Source organism: Monodon monoceros, unplaced genomic scaffold (assembly GCF_005190385.1).
Source record: "Monodon monoceros isolate NGI ecotype Baffin Bay Population unplaced genomic scaffold, NGI_Narwhal_1 Super_Scaffold_3, whole genome shotgun sequence".
Lineage (NCBI taxonomy): Eukaryota > Metazoa > Chordata > Mammalia > Artiodactyla > Monodontidae > Monodon > Monodon monoceros.
Genome location: NW_021703780.1, coordinates 97,574,416 through 97,595,057, shown reverse-complemented (window position 1 = coordinate 97,595,057; position 20,642 = coordinate 97,574,416). Strand labels below are relative to the sequence as shown.

At 38.3% G+C, this 20,642-nt stretch overlaps 1 protein-coding gene across 12 annotated transcripts in view; it reads right to left on the bottom strand.

The window, feature by feature from the left end:
• LOC114907025 (peroxisome proliferator-activated receptor gamma) overlaps positions 1–20,642 on the bottom strand; it is a 215,479-nt gene that overhangs the window by 117,081 nt on the left and 77,756 nt on the right. For 11 of the 12 annotated variants that reach the window (XR_003796610.1, XR_003796608.1, XR_003796609.1 and 8 more), the window contains exons 3-5: positions 19,470–19,697; positions 17,919–18,088; positions 4,021–4,159 (exon numbers count right to left, since the gene is read on the bottom strand). Coding sequence is in view for 6 of the 12 variants with exons in the window: in XM_029242124.1 (XP_029097957.1) it covers positions 4,021–4,159; positions 17,919–18,088; positions 19,470–19,689 (529 nt within the window). In the remaining 6 variants the exon portion in view is untranslated. Of the gene's footprint in view, positions 1–4,020; positions 4,160–17,918; positions 18,089–19,469; positions 19,698–20,642 lie in introns of those variants that run through there. The other variant, XM_029242130.1, reaches the window with a different exon arrangement.

Sequence of the window (20,642 nt, the reverse complement as noted above, 5' to 3'; positions counted from 1 at the left end):
CATATAGGTGGAAACTTTTAAATTCAGGTAAATGACAGATATCTAGATATTTGGAAGACTGTGGCACTGTCTGTAAGACATGGACTAGCTGGCTGAAAAGTGAGGTAGGTTGTTTGATTTACATAGAATCACAGAATTTTCAAAGTTGAAAGGACTTAGCAATCACTGATTTTTAAAAAATTAATTTATTATTTTTTATTTTTGGTTGCACTGGGTCTTTGCTGCTGTGCCCGGGCTTTCTCTAGTTGTGGCGAGTGGGGGCTACTCTTCGTTGTGGTGCATAGGCTTCTCATTGCGGTGGCTTCTCTTGTTGTGGAGCAAGGGCTCTAGGTGCGTGGGCTTCAGTAGTTGTGGCACACAGGCTCAGTAGCTGTGGCTCATAGGCTCTAGAGCGCAGGCTCAGTAGTTGTGGTGCACGGGATTCGCTGCTCTGCGGCATATGGGATCTTCCTGGACCAGGGCTCGAACCTGTGTCACCTGCATCATTGGCAGGCGGGTTCTTAACCACTGTGCCACCAGGGAAGCCCGCAATCATTGATTTTAGTGATTTTCCAACAATAGTTCCCAGAGTCCCTAGGGATCCTTGAAGGTGACTTCAAAGTCTCCTTCAAAGGTGGGAGCAGATGGCTAACCGGGAAGCTAAATGCACTGAAGGGACTGAACAGAGAGACCAAAGAGGAGAAGGAAAAGTAACACAGAATGGAGAGAATTCACTTTGGGGGAATGTTTATTTCTTCTCGTGTGTACTGTGAATAGCAAGGAGCTGATCTTGGGGGCTTCCCTCGTGGCACACTGGTTAAGAACCCACCTGCCAATGCAGGGGACACAGGTTAGAGTCAAGGACTGGGAAGATCCCACATGCCGCGGGGCAGCTAAGCCCGTGCGCCACAACTACTGAAGCCCGCGCTCCTAGAGCCTGCGAGCCACAACTACTGAATGAAGCCCGCGCGCCACAACTACTGAGCCTGCTCTCCTAGAGCCCGTGCTCTGCAACAAGAGAAGCCACTGCAATGAGAAGTCCGTGCACGGCAATGAAGAGTAGCCCCTGCTCGCTGCAACTAGAGAAAGCCCGCGCACAGCAATGGAACACCCAATACAGCCAAAAATAAAATAAATATTTATATAAAATATTAATATAAAATAAAATAAAAATAAATTAAAAAAAAGAAAATACCAGAAAAAGTATTAAAAGAAAAAAAAAGCTGATCTGGGTATAACCCTAGAAACCTCTTTTGATAAGTTGGTCAGTTATTACATTGAGGTCCATTCACACAAACCACTAAGAAAAAGACTTTCTATAAGAACGGAAACCTCATTACTGTTGGCCTCACAATGGCCAGAGCAAGGAATTTTAAGTAGTTACTACAATATCCTAGAAAACTTTGTATTTGGAAATGTTTCCTTCATCAGGATAATAGACAAAACTAATCAAAACCTACTTGTTGAGGTCCCCTTCATGTGTATAGATCAAATGGATGTTTTCTTTTCTGTGTAACCCGTTCCCATCAAAACCAATGAAAAGGGATTTTCTTAGTCATGTTTGCAATCCTGTAAATGCTGAACTGCATGTGTTTGATGCTATGACATTTAATTTCTTTCTTTCTTTCTTTCTTTTTCTCTCTCTCTCTCCCTCCCTCTCTCTCCCTCTCTCTCTCTCTCTCTCTCTCTCCCTGCCCCCAACCTTTCTTTCTTTCTTTTTGCCTGTGCATGAACTAACCAAACACTCTACCAAGACTGCTCCTCTCTCTGAATAGAGTAAGCTAATTGTCATAACAAGTCAAAAGATGACCTTATTATCAAGTTCATGATAGCTTTCTTTGACTTTTCTGAAAAGATAAAATTATACCATCAATACTATATAGGTTGGACTTTAAATATTATTTGCTTATAAATAATAAGAAATAGGAGATATATTTTATGTGAATGTGTGCAAGCACTAGGAAATATATTTTTCTTCAATATGAAAAGTGACAATTTTTAAAGGACAAAAAAATAAATAGCATTAAAAGCAAAACTGGTCTCCTTTCCTAGGCAGTCTTAGTAATAATGACCTTAAGGTCAAGGATTCCTTCATAAAGATAAAATAAGTTTATTGAGGGCTTCCCTGGGGGCACAGTGCTTAAGAATCTGCCTGCCAATGCAAGGGACACGGGTTTGAGCCTTGGTCCAGGAAGATCCCACATGCCGCGGAGCAACTAAGCCTGTGCGCCACAACTACTGAGCCTGTGCTCTAGAACCTGTGAGCCACAACTACTGAGCCCGCATGCCACAACTACTGAAACCACGTGCCTAGAGCCTGTGCTCTGCAACGGGAGAAGCCACCGCAATGAGAAGTCTGTGCACCACAACAAAGAGTAGCCCCCTGCTCGCCACGACTAGAGAAAGCCTGCGTGCATCAACGAAGACCCAACGCAGCCCAAAAAAAAAAAAAAAAAGTTTATTGCAACTTGATTGCATCACCTAAAATATAACCCTTGAATTGAAAATTGGTAAAAACCCTTATGTTTTATGAAGTCTGAAATAAAAAGGAAACTGATGGAATTAAACCAGCAAATTATCTTGCAATTAATGACTGCAGTTGTATACACAGCAGATATAATCAACTGTTGAGGAAAGTTGGACCAAATTTCCATCCTGTCTAGTATAGCTGATGGATCTATTCAAAATACATTCTTGCCTTTAGAGGAAATGACCCCATATTATGATACAAATATAATTTTTAAAACTATTTTTAAAGGGTAGATCAGTTCAATTAGTGATTCCCAAATATCTTGATTTCTGCTATGAAAACCAAACATCTGCATGATGGAACGAGTCCTTATAGACGAAGACTGACTTCAAATATTATATCTTCTTACCAGGTTAGTTTTGAGAGAGGAAAAGGTAAAAGAAAAAGAAAAACCCAAAAAAAACAGGGTATATGATGACATGAGACTTTGGATTTAATGTGATTACTTTGGCATTTTATATCTCTTGAACCCATAATTATTTTGGAAAGAACTGACTAATTCTTGACAAACATAATATTACCAAATTACATCAAAATTACTTTTTGTGAGCCAACCAACGAGAGCCAAATTAAGAACTATTTCTTCAAACAGCGCTGTCTTCCATGATGTTACTGAGTTAGTGCTACAGTTCGTGAAAACATGGGTCTTCTACAGTCCTTCCCTCAAGTCGACATCCCAAATCATAAGCCTGACTTTAGATACAGGTTTAAAAAGTAGAAAGTTTTACTCTCTTACGTTACTATGGATACCGAAGTTTTGTGAAACTTTAAAATATTTGCTTAATCCACAAATTGTATGCTGCATAAGGTCAAGAAGAGTGTTCTACTCGTTTCTGCATAGTAAAGAGAAAAAAGGACATATATCTAAATTCTGATATACCACTTAAGTTCCGTATCCAGAAATCAGAATTTTCTTACATTAAAAGTAGAAACTACTATATATAAAATAGATAACTAATAAGAACCTGCTGTATAGCACAGGGAACTCTACTCAATACTCTGTAACGGCCTATATGGGAAAAGAATCTAAAAAAAAAAAAAAAAAAGAGTGGATATATGTACATGTATAACTGATTCACTTTGCTGTCTACCTGAAGCTAACACAAATTTGTAGATCAACTCTACCCCCCAAAATTGTAAAAAAATAAAGTAGAAACTACTGATATATATAAGTAAAGTATAATCTGTTTTTAATACTATTAAAGCAACACAAAAATTTAACCGCAACTATCATTACATTTGTTTCAGAATACTACAGTTATTTCCATTATCTCCCAGATTTCCCAGTCTTTTCTCCCATCATGGCAGATGCTCAACTATAAGAGAGAAGGATTCACATTTAAAGCTGAAAAATTCTGACCTAATTGAGAAACGTTTTATCAGCATGCAGTATTCTGAAATCTGGCAATCGGTGGAAAAACTGCACACGTTTTCAGCAACGGCCCTCACGTCTACTGATCTGGCAGCCATAATGAGAATAGTAAAGTATGTGGCACTAAGGGTTCACTTACCATTATGAGACATCCCCACAGCAAGGCACTTCTGAAAACGACAGTACTGACATTTATTTCTACTTTTTTTGTGGATCCGACAGTTAAGATCACACCTATCATAAATAAGCTTCAATCTGATTGTCCTCCGGAAGAAACCCTGCAGAGGGATATGGAAAAAAAGGAAGCAAATTTTGAGTGTTTGTGACAATGGCTAAAGGTACACTAGCCTGGGTATCAGAGGCTAAGGTAGGTTCTTGACACATTCTGTCACTGGTGACTTTAGATAAATCACTTAGTCTCTCCCAGTTTTCTCTGCTATAATATAAAGAACCAGAGGATCTCCAGGATCCTTTTTTTAGCTCTTAGACAGTGACCACAACCCACTGATGTCATTGAATGCATCTTGGCTCTACATCTGGATTTCAGCAAGCTCTAAGAAGTGCTCTGGATTTAATGTAATGCAAATAAAACACCATGTAATCAGTTCAGTCTCTCTGTAAATCATTCCAACAGCATGCCCCAGCCTTATAATTGTGCTAAGCAGTTTGGCAAAGTTATAGTCATTTCATTCTAAAACATGAGCAGGGCCAATAAAAATCCACATGTGGATAATTTTTTGGAATTCTCTATGTTGCATAATTTCCTACAGAATTGGTTTCATTTATTTATGCATTTGAAAGAGTGCTCCATAATCGTTGTAGCCTACAAACAAGAAGAGATAACAGAAAATAACATGAGAAGTAATACATAAATCCTCAGAAAATTGACAGCTATCTCAAAATAGCAAATATGTCCATTTGAGGCTAACTGAATTCTATTACATTTACATATTTTTGAAAGACCAGAAAAAAAACTCTAATGAGAAACATTTTCTTACTCCATTTTTTTTGTTATTGTTCAGAATATTCCTACTCATTTCTATTGTGCTCATCTTCATGAAACTCACTTCTTAATTCTTTCAAATTTATCTGGCCCTGTTTGACACAAAAAGCAATGAATTAGGACTGACTCTACCACTGACATGCATTTGGACTTTCTCCAGATTTCTACCTTGAACTCTAGACAAGTATGTTCAGCTGCTTACTTGACATCTTCACTTGGAAATCTAACACCATCTCTAACCCAGCAGGTCCAACTGTGAAGTCCTAATCATACCCTGCAAGCTTATTTCACTGCAGCTCTCTCTATCTCAGCTGATACAACTCCAACCTTGAAGTCACTCTCAACTTCTTTCTCTCATGAAGAAAAGCTCTTGCTCTAAATACACAATTGCCTGTTTCCCTCACTGCCTTCAAGTTGTGCTAACACCTCGACTTCTCAGCGAGGCTTATCTATCTTATTTCATACTGTGGCCTGTCCCTGTCCCCAACTCTCCTTGGCAGTTCTTGTTCTCCTTTACTCTGTTCTTCTTTTTTCCCAATAGCCTTTATGACTTCCTAACATACCATATAATTTACTTATTATATTTATGTTTATTTTCTGCTCTTCCCCTACTGTCCAACTAAAATTGTGAGCTCCCTGGGAGAAGGGATGGTCTCTTATGCCCCTAGATGTAACCCAAACGCCAACAACAGTGCTACATTAAAATATGTTGAGTAAATATGTGTGTAATTTAACTTCCTTTCTAGGCCATCTCTGATATTTTGTGATTCTAAACTATGACTGAGATATTACAAGGCCACTGGCACACTCCTTTCCTTTCAGTTTTTGTTGCTATCTTATTAGAGGTAATAGTTACAAACATGTAGGAAATACATGTAACTATAAAACATAATAAGATAATTATCACACATGAGCCCATTGTTCAACCCAAGATTTAAAATCATAACCAGCCACTTGCATGCACTTATGAGTTCTTCCCTTATCTAACTCCTGCCTCTGTGGCCTCTTGACAATATAATCATTATCCCCAATTTTGAGTTTATCGTTTCCTTGACCTTTAAGAAAATATAGTTTTATCACACAATCTATAAAACTAAATAATACATTGCTTAGGTATGCTAGTTTGGGGGCTTTATTAAGTAGTATCATACTATATACAGGTAATGCAAATATATTCCCCTCTCTATGACTTACGATCCTTGAAGTTTACTATTTCAGTCTTTTTTTTTGTTTAACTTGTAAACCTTTTCATTTTGCTTTCATTCTTGAAAGATCACAGGGTACTCAGTTTTTCCTCTTAACACTCTGAATTCCATTGTCCCTGTGCTTTCATTGTTTCTGTTGAGATGTCTGTTGTCAATTGACTTTGGTTGCATTTATATATCCTCTGTGTTTTTCATATTCTGCAGTTTTACTGCAGTGCGTCTAGCCATGGATTTCTTTCATTTATCTTCTTGCACATGGTTTCTGCATCATGGTTCCACTTGTTCATCAGCTCTGGTACTCCAATTAGTTAAATGTTAGGATTTCTTTTCAATCCTTCAATATTTCCCAACTTCTCTTTTCTATTTTTCATCTTCTTACCATTAATTACTCATTAATGTTCATCACGAAGGTAAACATCAGAACAGCCAAATAAGATGACAAAAAATATGTAATGACAATGGCCAAAGTAAGTAAAAGCAAACTTTTCTCACCGAAGTTCATCCGTAAGAAGAGTTCTGTACATTACTATTCATCGCTAAAGAAGACGTATTTTTAATGTTCAAAGATCCTATGCATACTTAAAGAACTAAAAGAGGCTTCAAATTCTAGCAGATTCTGGGTAGGACATATTCTTTAAGACACTGTTGGTCTCATTCTTAGTAATTTCTTTGCATATATCTTTCAGTTCAGTAATCCTTTCTTCTCCTGTTTCCAGTGTGTTATTTAACCCTTGTATTGAATTTTTATTTCAATGATTGTATTTTTCACTTTTAGAAGTTTCACCTGTTTTCAGAGCTGTTGGTCAGACAGTCTATTACTGCTCATTCATCGCTAGGATTCTGCCCTCTATCTTTGAACAGTTCGTACACAGCTGTTGTACATTCTGTACCAGGCAATTCCAATATCTGCTTTCCTTGGTAGGGGCGGAGAGGCCTAAGTCTGCTTTTTTGTTTATTTGTTTACTTCTGGTGAATGTCATCAAGTTGATTGCATACTTAAGTGTTTGCTGACATTTTATTTTGAACTCATTTCTTGACCTTCAACTGTGAGAATCCTACAGGGTCTAAATTGGGAATTCCTTCCTCCAAAGAGAATTTAAAGATCCTTCTGTTGAAAGCCAGGAGTGACACTGGCTTATGACTATTTCAGACTCTCTTGAGAATTGTGGCTCAACTCAGAAGCCCCAGACTCAGCTGCTCCTCACTGACAGCTCAGAATACTGACATAGGCATCTACCTGTAGGGCAGTGCTGCACCTCAGTACTCCTATGGGCATCTATCATGAGGAAACTCTGCCCTGCCCCTCCAAGTATGCCTGCAGCTACATCTCAAGACCTAGGATTTTTTTGTTTGTTTGTTTTGCTATTAATGTTTTGGAGAGTTTTCCCTACCTCTTGTGAGATCACTAATATCTCAGACAGTATGTCCTGTGTAGGGTATGCTGGAAAGTTAAGCCTCTTTAATTCTCAAAGGGTTATAAGAAGGTTCGAATATTTGAAAGCCATTTTCCCCCCAATGATTCACACAAGGCTAAAGTATAGAACTGTTGTCACTGATAAATACTGGTGAGAAATTTTTGTTTTGATTTTTGCCATTGTGACCATATATTTTTTATGATATCCTTGACTGCTTCTCTGATGTTCACTGTTAAAACCTAATATTAGTGGTTGAAAATGCTGCTTGGCTAGCTGACAGGTCCCAGAGTACTCACCTATTCGGCATGGTTGGAGAGGAAGGCTTTTTAATAAGAGAACTATGTTTTTCAAGTTTAACCCTTGTAATGTAATTTTTTGTTTTGACTCCTATGATGTCTTTCAAAGTGTATCACATTCTTTTCATAATGATTCCAATGTTGAAGGATAATCATTCTGTATATCATTTACGTACTGACTATGCACCTAAAATCTTGAACTAAATATGTACAGACTCCAGCACAAGCTTGGAATTTACTTTTACTTTTCTTTTAAGACTAAGTTCATGATAACCAACCATTTTCTTGCAGTTTGACTCTTTCAAGAAATCTAGAGAGGAAGATACAAGGCTCTCAGTGTTTCTTCTGTAAAATTATTTCTTGACTTGAAGAATGAAGCAGGCTTCTCAAAATTTTCTTCATATTGCCAATAAAGAAACACTCTCTCTAACAACACTCTTTTTTATTGTGTCAGCGTCCATAAAATGATGTGCAATTCCAACAGCTCACAGTTCTGATTATCACGAAGTCTGTGAACTGGTGTGATGGAGATGCATCAGTCACCATTTCAGAAAATGGTTTTGTGTATATTTTTATTATAAAGTCTTCATATTTGCTTGTGAGAACGTAATGCCTGTTTTTTGTTTTTTCTGCTTTAAAAAAAATTTCTCCAACCTATCCTTCATTGTTTTACAAGTAACAAAACTTCAGGTGCAATGAGACCTAAGAGCGGTATTGTTAAGTTTACAATCAGATTAAACGCCCTGTGTTGGACCTGCATTCAGCTTTATCATGAAATGGTATGTGGCCCACAGGGGCTGAATCAACGAGCTGCCACTGGCACATGGGAATATACTAAAAACTCCTTCTGAGGTAGGATACAAAAAATACATAGAAATACAAAAACAGGGCTTCCCCAGTGGCGCAGTGGTTGAGAGTCCGCCTGCCGATGTGGGGGACATGGGTTCGTGCCCTGGTCCGGGAGGATCCCACATGCCGCGGAGCGGCTGGGCCCGTGAGCCATGGCCGCTGAGCCTGCGCGTCCGGAGCCTGTGCTCCGCAGCGGGAGAGGTCACAGCAGTGAGAGGCCCGTGTACTGCAAAAAAAACCCCAAAAAACAAAAACAGATTATACTGTATTGTATGGTAGATTGTGCTTCCTTATACCTTTAGCTAAGTCTATGGTTCTAAAATGATCTTTCACTAAAGGCATAAAAATATGATGAAAACCGACTAGAGAAAAAAATAAGTGTCCAAATTGTAAGCAATAAATGCCAGCCGTGAAAGCTGTAGAACTTATTAGTCTTTCAGTAGCTAAAGGTTATACATTGCCTAAATCTGTAATGTTAACAACCAAATACTCCATCACTGTTTCCCTGTAATCCAAACCCAATCTTTTTACTCCTATCTGAATTTTGGCAAGGATCACCAACATAAACCTGTTCCACTGGCACTGTAAAGCTGTTTAAAAAGACCTACTGACAGTTATCTTAAGGATTATAACTATTTTTTGCAATCCATAAATTAGTTTTCAGGTTTGTGGTCAACTGTATTTTAATTATGGGTATATCCCACATTCTACTGAAATGACAAATGTTAAATTGCCAAACCACCTTTCAGAAAATACATACAGGTGAGTCTAACACATGTGTTAATTTCACTTTCACTGAGTACTGTTGATGAACTAAGGTGATATCTTTGATTACCGACAGCCACTGGTCTAATTTAGCTGCATTCAGAGCGTGGCAGCAATCCTGTTTAACTCCATAGTAGCAAAGAATGAGTCAGTATGTCTTCAGCTTCATTCCTTGTAACAGCGGTTCTCAAACTTTTTGGTCTCCATACACCCCTTTACTCTATTTTTTTTTTTTTTTTTTTTTGCGGTACACGGGCCTCTCACTGCTGTGGCCTCTCCCGTTGCGGAGCACAGGCTCCGGAAGCGCAGGCTCAGCAGCCATGGCTCACGGGCCCAGCCGCTCCGCAGCATGTGGGATCCTCCCGGACCGGGGCACGAACCCGCGTCCCCTGCATCGGCAGGCGGACTCTCAACCACTGCGCCACCAGGAAAGCCCACACTCCTTTACTCTTGTACAAATTGTTGAGGTTTCCAAAGAGCTTTTGTTTAGGTGGGCTATACCTATTAGCATTGATCAGACTAGAAATAAAGCCTGAGAAATTACTATGTACAAGAACACACAGGCCACATTCCATCAGGCATCAGAACTATGGTAACATTCCATGTCATGTAGTTTCTGGAACACTCCACTTACACTCCTGAGAGAATGAGAATGAAAAAGGTAAATAACAACTTATTATTATTATGAAAATAGCGTCAGCCTCATGGGTGTCTCAAAAGGGTCTCAGGGACCCCATTCCCAGATCACAATTTGAGAACTGATGACTTATATTTGGAGAAGCCAAATTACATTATTCCTCTAACGTTTTTCTTGTTCTTGTCTTTAAAATGACCAGATGTCTATTTTCCCTTCCAAGGATAGCATAACCTTCCTTGCATTTTAGTCTAGGAAGTCTGTAATCCATATTTTGGATGGTTTCCAAGTTACTGCAGGTTACTATACTATACTGTTAACTTTTTTCTACTGCTTTTCTTTATTTGTTTATATCTGGTACGTGAAGGACTCCCCTAGATTCGTCAGGTCTTAAGTGTTCATTCTCCATTTTTGCCTTAGAACATTTCTGTTTGTAACTCGGGGGCACCTGGGTTTTCTCCTCCCTATTTTCTTTTTGCTACTTTTCTTCTTTGCTTTCTTTTATCTTCTAAGATTTTATGCCCTCAGAACTTAGCTACTTACAATATTTGTCTTTCAGTTTTTAGCTGTTCTCAGAAATGTTAAAACTCTCTACAGGCAGAAGCAAGAAGAACGACAATCCTGCAGCCTGTGGAACAAAAACCACATTCACAGAAAGATAAGACAAGATGAAAAGGCAGAGGGCTATGTACCAGATGAAGGAACAAGATAAAACCCCAGAAAAACAACTAAGTGAAGTGGAGATAGGCAACCTTCCAGAAAAAGAATTCAGAATAATGATAGTAAAGATGATCCAGGACCTCAGAAAAAGAATGGAGGCAAAGATCAAGAAGATGCAAGATACGTTTAACAAAGACCTAGAAGAATTAAAGAACAAACAAACAGAGATGAACAATACAATAACTGAAATGAAAAATACACTAGAAGGAATCAATAGTGGAATAAATGAGGCAGAAGAACGGATAAGTGACCTGGAAGACAGAATGGTGGAATTCACTGCTGCGGAACAGAATAAAGAAAAAAGAATGAAAAGAAATGAAGATAGCCTAAGAGACCTCTGGGACAACATTAAACGCAACAACATTCGCATTATAGGGGTCCCAGAAGGAGAAGAGAGAGAGAAAGGACCAGAGCAAATATGTGAAGAGATTATAGTCGAAAACTTCCCTAACATGGGAAAGGAAATAGCCACCCAAGTCCAGGAAGCGCAGAGAGTCCCATAAAGGATAAACCTAAGGAGAAACATGCTGAGACACATAGTAATAAAATTGGCAAAAATTAAAGACAAAGAAAAATTATTGAAAGCAGCAAGGGAAAAACGACAAATAAAATACAAGGGAACTCCCATAAGGTTAACAGCTGATTTCTCAGCAGAAATGCTACAAGCCAGAAGGGAGTGGCATGATATACTTAAAGTGATGAAAGGAAAGAACCTACAACCAAGATTACTCTACCCGGCAAGGATCGCATTCAGATTCGATGGAGAAATCAAAAGCTTTACAGACAAGCAAAAGCTAAGAGAATTCAGCACCACCAAACCAGCTCTACGACAAATGCTAAAGGAACTTCTCTAAGTGGGAAACACAAGAGAAGAAAAGGACCTACAAAAACAAACCCAAAACAATTAAGAAAATGGTCATAGGAACATACATATCAATAATTACCTTAAACGTGAATGGATTAAATGCTCCAACCAAAAGACACAGGCTTGCTGAATGGATACAAAAACAAAAGACCCACTTCAGACCTAGGGATACATACAGACTGAAAGTGAAGGGATGGAAAAACGTATTCCATGCAAATGGAAATCAAAAGAAAGCTGGAGCAGAAATACTCATATCAGATAAAATAGACTTGAAAATAAAGAATGTTACAAGAGACAAGGAAGGACACTACATAATGACCAAGGGATCAATCCAAGAAGAAGATATAACAATTATAATATAGGAGCACCTCAATACATAAGGCAACTGCTAACAGCTATAAAAGAGGAAATCGACAGTAACACAACAATAGTGGGGGACTTTAACACCTCACTTACACCAATGGACGGATCATCCAAAATGAAAATAAATAAGGAAACAGACGCTTTAAATGACACAATAGGCCAGGTAGATTTAATTGATATTTATAGGACATTCCATCCAAAAACAGCAGATTACACCTCTCAAGTGCGCACGGAACATTCTCCAGGATAGATCACATCTTGGGTCACAAATCAAGCCTCAGTAAATTTAAGAAAACTGAAATCATATCAAGCATCTTTTCTGACCACAACGCTATGAGATTAGAAATGAATTACAGGGAAAAAAATGTAAAAAACACAAACACATGGAGTCTAAACAATACGTTACTAAATAACCAAGAGCTCGCCGAAGAAATCAAAGAGGAAATCAAAAAATACCTAGAGACAAATGACAATGAAAACACGACGATCCGAAACCTATGGGATGCAGCAAGAGCAGTTCTAAGAGGGAAGTTTATAGCTATACAAGCCTACCTCAAGAAACAAGAAAAATCTCAAGTAAACAATGTAACCTTACACCTGAAGGAACTAGAGAAAGAAGAACAAACAGAACCCAAAGTTAGCAGAAGGAAAGAAACCATAAAGATCAGAGCAGAAACAAATGAAATAGAAACAAAGAAAACAATAGCAAAGATCAATAAAACTAAAAGCTGGTTCTTTGAGAAGATAAACAAAATTGATAAACCATTAGCCAGACTCATCAAGAAAAAGAGGGAGAGGACTCAAATCAATAAAATTAGAAATGAAAAAGGAGAAGTTACAACAGACACCACAGAAATACAAAGCATCCTAAGAGAATACTACAAGCAACCCTATGCCAATAAAATGGACAACCTGGAAGAAATGGACAAATTCTTAGAAAGGTATAACCTTCCAAGACTGAACCAGGAAGAAATAGAAAATATGAAGAGACAAATCACAAGTAATGAAATTGAAACTGTGATTAAAAATCTTCCAACAAACAAAAGTCTAGGACCAGATGGCTTCACAGGTGAATTCTACCAAACATTTCGAGAAGAGCTACTGCCCATCCTTCTCAAGCTCTTCCAAAAAATTGCGGAGGAAGGAACACTCCCAAACTCATTCTATGAGGCCACCATCACCCTGATACCAAAATCAGACAAAGATACTACAAAAAAAGAAAATTACAGACCAATATCACTCGTGAACATAGATGCAAAAATCCTCAACAAAATACTAGCAAACAGAATCCAACAACACATTAAAAGGATCATACACCATGATCAAGTAGGATTTATCCCAGGGATGCAAGGATTCTTCAATATATGCAAATCAGTCAATGTGATACACCATATTAACACTGAAGGAGAAAAACCACATGATCATCTCAATAGATGCAGAAAAAGCTTTTGACACCCATTCCTGCCTGCTCCATAACTCTGGAGAGTTATGATAAAAACTCTCCAGAAAGTGGGCAAAGAGGGAACCTACCTCAACATAATGAAGGCCATATATGACAAACCCACAGCAAACAACATTCTCAATGGTGAAAAACTGAAAGCATTTCCTCTAAGATCAGGAACAAGACAAGGATGTCCACTCTCACCACTATTATTCAACATAGTTTTGGAAGTCCTAGCCATGGCAATCAGAGAAGAAAAAGAAATAAAAGGAACACAAATTGGAAAAGAAAAAGTAAAACTGTCACTGTTTGCAGATGGCATGATACTATACATAGAGAATCCTAAAAATGCCACCAGAAAACTACTAGCGCTAATCAATGAATTTGGTAAAGTTGCAGGATACAAAATTAATACACAGAAATCTCTTGCATTCCTATACACTAATGATGAAAAATATGAAAGAGAAATTAAGGAAACACTCCCTTATACGACTGCAACAAAAAGAATAAAATACCTAGGAATAAACCTACCTAAGGAGGTAAAAGACCTGTACTCAGAAAACTATAAGACATTGATGAAAGAAATCAAAGATGACATAAACAGATGGAGAGATATACCACGTTCTTGGATTGGCAGAATCAAATTGTGAAAATGACTATACTACCCAAAGCAATCTACAGATTCAATGCATTCCCTATCAAATTACCAATGGCATTTTTTACAGAACTAGAACAAAAAATCTTAAAATTTGTATGGAGACTCAAAAGACCCTGAATAGCCAAAGCAGTCTTGAGGGAAAAAAACACAGCTGGAAGAATCAGACTCCCTGACTTCAGACTATACTACAACGCTACAGTAATCAAGACAATATGGTACTGGCACAAAAACAGAAACATAAATCAATGGAACAAGATAGCCCAGAGATAAACCCACACACCTATGGTCAATTAATCTATGACAAAGGAGGCAAGGATAAACAATGGAGAAAAGACAGTCTCTTCAATAAGGGGTGCTGGGAAAACTGGACAGCTACATGTAAAAGAATGAAATCAGAACACTCCCTAACACCATACACAAAAAGAACCTCAAAATGAATTCAAGACCTAAATGTAAGACCGGACACTATAAAACTCTTAGAGGAAAACATAGGAAGAACACTCTTTGACATAAATCACAGCAAGATCTTTTTTGACCCACCTCATAGAGTAATGGAAATAAAACCAAAAATAAACAAATGGGACCTAATGAAACTTAAAAGCTTTTGCACAGCAAAGGAAACCATAAACAAGACGGAAAAGACAACCCTCAGAATAGGAGAAAATATTTGCAAACAAATCAACAGACAAAGGATTAATCTCCCCAATATATAAACAGCTCATGCAGCTCACTATTAAAGAAACAAACAACCCAATCCAAAAATGGGCAGAACACCTAAATAGACATTTCTCCAAAGAAGACATACAGATGGCCAAGAAGAACATGAAAAGCTTCTCAACATCACTAATTATTAGAGAAATGCAAATCAAAACTACAATGAGGTATCACCTCACACCAGTTAGAATGGGCATCATCAGAAAATCTACAAACAACAAATGCTGGAGAGGGTGTGGAGAAAAGAAACCCTCTTGCACTGTTGGTGGGAATGTCAATTGATACAGCCACTATGGAGAACAGTATGGAGGTTCCTTAAAAATCTACAAATAGAATTGCCATATGATCCAGCAATTCCACTACTGGGCATATACCCAGAGAAAACCATAATTCAAAAAGACACATGCACCCCAATGTTCATTGCAGCACTATTTACAATAACCAGGACATGGAAGCAACCTAAATGCCCATCGACAGATGAATGGATAAAGTAGATGTGGTACATATATACAGTGGAATATTACTCAGCCATAAAAAGGAACGAAATTGGGTCATTTGTTGAGACGTGGCTGGATCTAGAGACTGTCATACAGAGTGAAGTAAGTCAGAAAGAGAAAAACAAAGATCGTATATTAACGCATGTAGGTGGAACCTAGAAAAATGGTACAGATGAACCGGTTTGCAGGGCAGAAGTTGAGACACAGATGTAGAGAACAAACGTATGGACATTAAGGGGGGAAGCCCCGGGGGTGGTTGTTGTTGGTGTGATGAATTGGGCGATTGGGATTGACATGTACACACTGATGTGTATAAAACTGATGACTAATAAGAGCCTACTGTATAAAAAAATAAAATAAAATTTAAAAATTAAAGAAAAAATTTCAGAAAGAAAAAAAAAACCTCTCTACAAATATCTGATGAACAGAATCACAGTGAAACTATTTGCTTAAGCCTTCTAGTTTTCTAAGTGTTTTACCAGCCCATAAAAATAATAATTTACTGTGGAAACTTAGCCAACCATACTTTTATTTATTTATCAGCATAAATTACCAAGATGACCAAACGTAAATGATTTCTTTGGGTATTTCTCAGAATTTAGCCACTATTTCCTCAAAATTATATAAATCTAACTCAATAAAATGACATGTTCTTACTACTCCTTGGGAAGATAATGATTTCATATAAGATCACAGATATTTTAGTTTGGTTTCAATCACAGAATGAATGGGTTTTCATGTTTTAAACGAAAGCCATCTCTTGCCAGTAGTATTTCAAGGAGTCATTTTGGAATTTTAGAACTTAGAGATGAATAAGAAGCCCTTGGGGAGCTAATCTAACCAAGCTGTTTTACACATGAGGTGTCTGAAGGCTGAAGTGCTCATGTGATTGGTTAGGGACCTTGGGCAAGTGGCCAGGTGACCACTAGCTTGTCTCTTTCACTTCATTAAATTGCCTTTGGAGTAATAAACTATTGGACTGAAGAGGTTTTAGAGATCATCTAATTCAACACCATCATTTTATAGAACTGAAAACTTAGACAGAATATGGTTTAAAAATGATAATATGCAAAAGCATCTTGCACAATATCTGGCGCATAGTAGAAATTCAATAAATATTAACTTCCTTTTTGGGCCCATGGTCCAGTTAGGAACCCAGATATTCTAACACCTACCTAACTGCTGTCATATATCTTTATTCTGAACAAAAAAGCCCTACTGACGATTGAATCTGATCTTACCTTTTATAAGCAGCATTATTTTATAAGGTAAGTATTTATGAACAATTTATTCTGAGCCCTGGAGTATATAATAAGTACTATTCGATTACTATTTTATTCATTGAGCCTATTAGAATTAATTCTTTAAAAATACGAACTACATTTTAAAATATGAGTAGAGGGACTTCCCTGGTGGCGCAGTGGTTAAGAATCCGCCTGCCAATGCAGAGGACACAGGTTCGAGCCCTGGTCCAGGAAGATCCCACATGCCGTGGAGCAGCTAAGCCCGTGCGCCACAACGACGGAGCCTGCGCTCTAGAGCCCACGAGCCACAATTACTGAGTTTGCGTGCCACAACTACTGAAGTCTGCGCCCCTAGAGCCCTGTGCTCCGCAACAAGAGAAGCCACCGCAGTGAGAAGCCCACGCAATGCAACGAAGAGCATCCCCCACTCACCACAACTAAAGAAAGCCCGCGCACAGCAACGAAGACACAACGCAGCCAAATTAATTAATTAAATTAAAAAAATAAAAATAAAATAAAATATGAGTAGATTAACATTTTCTTAATAATTGGGCAGAATATTACTAAATGAACTTTCCAAAATACCCTTTTTCACAAAGAAAAGAGATGAGTAGAAAGAGTACCTCCTTTCCACAACAGTTACATCGCTTTGCCTGCTCCTAACACATAGCTCAAACTGATGCTGGAACAAGAAAGCACAGAGTACTGGTTTAGGAGTCATAAGATATATGTTCTGGTCCTGGTTCTGCCACTCACTGATGGATGACCACGGGCAAGTCTCACTGATTCATGATTTCTACACCTGTAAAGTGGCCATACATAAGCTTGCCTTTATAGGACCGTTCTAAGGCTCAAATGAAGATTATCTATCTATCCATCTATCTATCCATCTATCTATCTATCTATCTATCTATCTACCTACCTACCTACCTACCTACCTACCTACCTACCTATCTATCTATCTATCGGGTCCTACATGTACAGAATATTCCATGGTATAGTGAAAAACAATATAGAATATTCAGGAAATCTGGGTACCGGTCTGGGTCAGCTCATCACTGTCTTTCCATGATACCTTGAACAAGTGACTTTTTTTTTTTTTTTTTAAATCTGCAAAATGCAAGGTTCAAATTAGATGGTGCTGCACAGGACCAATTTGGAAAAAGGGAAGTGAGGCAAAGTAGCCTTGCTTTGAACAATTTTCTTAGGTTTTCAAGTATTATACCATTTGAAGAATGGGTTTTGCCAAAAATATTTAAAAGCTTGACAATGTTATATCAGTTCTTTGCCATCTGTTTGCAACAGGAAATGAAATAATAGGTACATTTTCAGCAAATTATTTCAAAAAAGAAAAAATGTTTTTTTTACCTTGCATCCTTCACAAGCATGAACTCCATAGTGGAACCCTGAAGCTTTATCCCCACAGACACGGCATTCAATTGCCATGAGGGAGTTGGAAGGCTCTTCGTGAGGCTTATTGTACAGCTGAGTCTTTTCAGAATAGTAAGGTGGGGATGCAGGCTCCACTTTGATTGCACCTGTGTATAGAAAAACATGAGCAGGTAATTATCACGTGAAAAACAATGCTCGACAAGCAACAGGGAAGTCACTATAGTACACCTTGGTGCCATTATTTTATTATTTAAGTTAGATGCACTATGGAACGTGAAAAATACACAGGAAAAAGTAGGCTTTGTAATCACAGGCAAGTCGCAACACCTCTAGCCCCACCTGTGAAAAAAAATGGGGTTAACTTTGTGGTTAACTTTTAACTTTGTGGTTCTATGACCGTCCAATACCTCGTAATACTAAAGCTCTAACAGGCAACATATGGTATTTGAGATCATTAAGGTTACTTTGCTACATAATGTGCTGTATTTGGCATTCGTGACAATATTAAATTATACATTTTAATTTAAGTGTTGCATTTTAGAAGTGTTTTAAAACCACTCTTGCAAAGGAAACAGAAGGAACATTGCCATGAAAAGGTATGGTAAGCCCAGCTTGAAGGTACATGAAAAATAAGAGAGCAGGTTCCCATCAATGCTGAGTCAGAAAAGATGGTTTGTAAAATGATCTCTGATAGAGAGAGGCCCTATGGAAAGCAAGCACTATCTTTCCGTTGGTCAGGATCAGGCCTGTTAAATTTTCATATCAGGCTCCAACTGAAAGCCACACATATAAATATAACCAAGTATATCATTTATCTTAAAAAAAAAAAACTAGAACTACAGGAAGTTCTTACTTATTGTCAAGTAATGGCTGCAGTTACATGGCGGTGGCTCTGGAAAAACAGCATATCAGCAAAGAGATAAAAATCAAGGAAAGAGCATCATAGAAATTTAATCTTGAAAAGTGCAGCTTTAGTTTTTCTCGAGTCTGATGGCTTGATGTGAATTGCGTTAATGGCATGGAGATTTATCAATAGCCTACAACGTCAACATTTAAATTTGTGCTGAAAAATAGGTTTCACTGGAAGCTGTTCAAACTGCAGAATTAGTAAAGATGCAACAGTGATTTAGAGATAAGTTATAAAAAGTGACAAAATGTTCCTTATCTACTTACAAGTGGAAAAAAGAATTCAAAGTGTGGGGGGGATGGACTCTTAGCCTGAGATGCACCTGGCAAGGTAATCAGGCTGGAAAATGTCCCTGAGAAGGGAAGAAAAAAAAGAAAGAGAGAAGGGAAGCAGGCAGGAAGGGTGGGGGTGGGGGCGGAGAAAGATGATAGCGTGTTCACACACTACCTTCCTTTTTGGTCAATTATAAATGCCCACTATTTCATGGATCAATGGGTGAATAAATGAATGGTAAATGGCTTCACTATAGGCTTTAGTCTCTGGAGCATTTACCCCAGTGTGAGTGAGATATTAGTCCAACTCTAGTCTCAGTAGTCTGAAAAGTGAAATAAACCGCATACTTTGGTACTCTTGGAGTTTCAGGTCATACTTATAATCCGCAACCATTGGGTCAGCTCTTGGGAACGGAATGTCTTCATAGTGTGGAGCGGAAATGCTGGAGAAATCAACGGTGGTGAAGGGCTTGATGTCAAAGGAGTGGGAGTGGTCGTCCATCACAGAAAGATCCACGGAGCTGATCCCAAAGTTGGTGGGCCAAAACGGCATCTCTGTGTCCACCATGGTAATTTCTGAAATGGAGAAAAGAATAGCTATGATGTTAGTCCTGGAGGACGGTGCCATCCTGTAAAGATCCACAGAAAGGGAACAGAAAGAGTCTTGGGTCAAGTGATGTCACCTAGGTGATCATGGGGAGAGCAGGGAACACAGCCACCTTCTTAGTGCCGTCCAGGCTGTTGAACTAATGGAGGGAAGTCACCCCTTACCTGGACGTCACAGTTGAGGACCCTCTAACAGTGTCACGTGTACGGCATACCCACATCAATGTCCTAGAAACAGCCCTGCTCTCTTCAGAGCAGGATGGCTTTCCTAAGGGTATCTGGGAATGGGCCTCTTGTTTTTTCCCAGCAAGCAGAGAGCTAAAGAATGTAGCTCTCAAAGGCTGACTCTTGCAAGAGGTTAAAGATTCCAGCTGTGGTCTTCATAAGAAAAACAAAGCGCCTTGAAAACACAAATAAGGAGACTAGGGCTGTGAATGTGCTTCAGTGGTTCCAAGAGGACGCATCAGGCACGGTTTGGGTTCACATGTCTGAATATCTACATGAATAAGTACCCAAACAACTTGAAGTTATCTGTGTTACAGTACAAACACTACACTGGTGATAGCTTAAAGGTCATACGGGGTCTCAATGACATCCAGAAAAAAGTGTGTGCTCCTAATGACAGGGGCAGCCATTGAACAAATTTCATCTAAACCTACCTAACCCACGTCACTCCATTTACTTTGTCCATCTCCTCAGCATGCTTATTTTCTATTTCATTATCCATTTTTCTTAGTATATATTACTTTCCTATCAAAATACACCTCTCTTGTCTCAACTGCAATATCCACAAAAGTAGGTTCATCAACTATTTCTCATCATGCCTATTGCAAAGTTCTTCTGTAGACAAAGTAAAGGTTGACTGAGTTAAAGTTAGTGTATATGCTTCTGTATGAATACTGGGAAATGAAAATA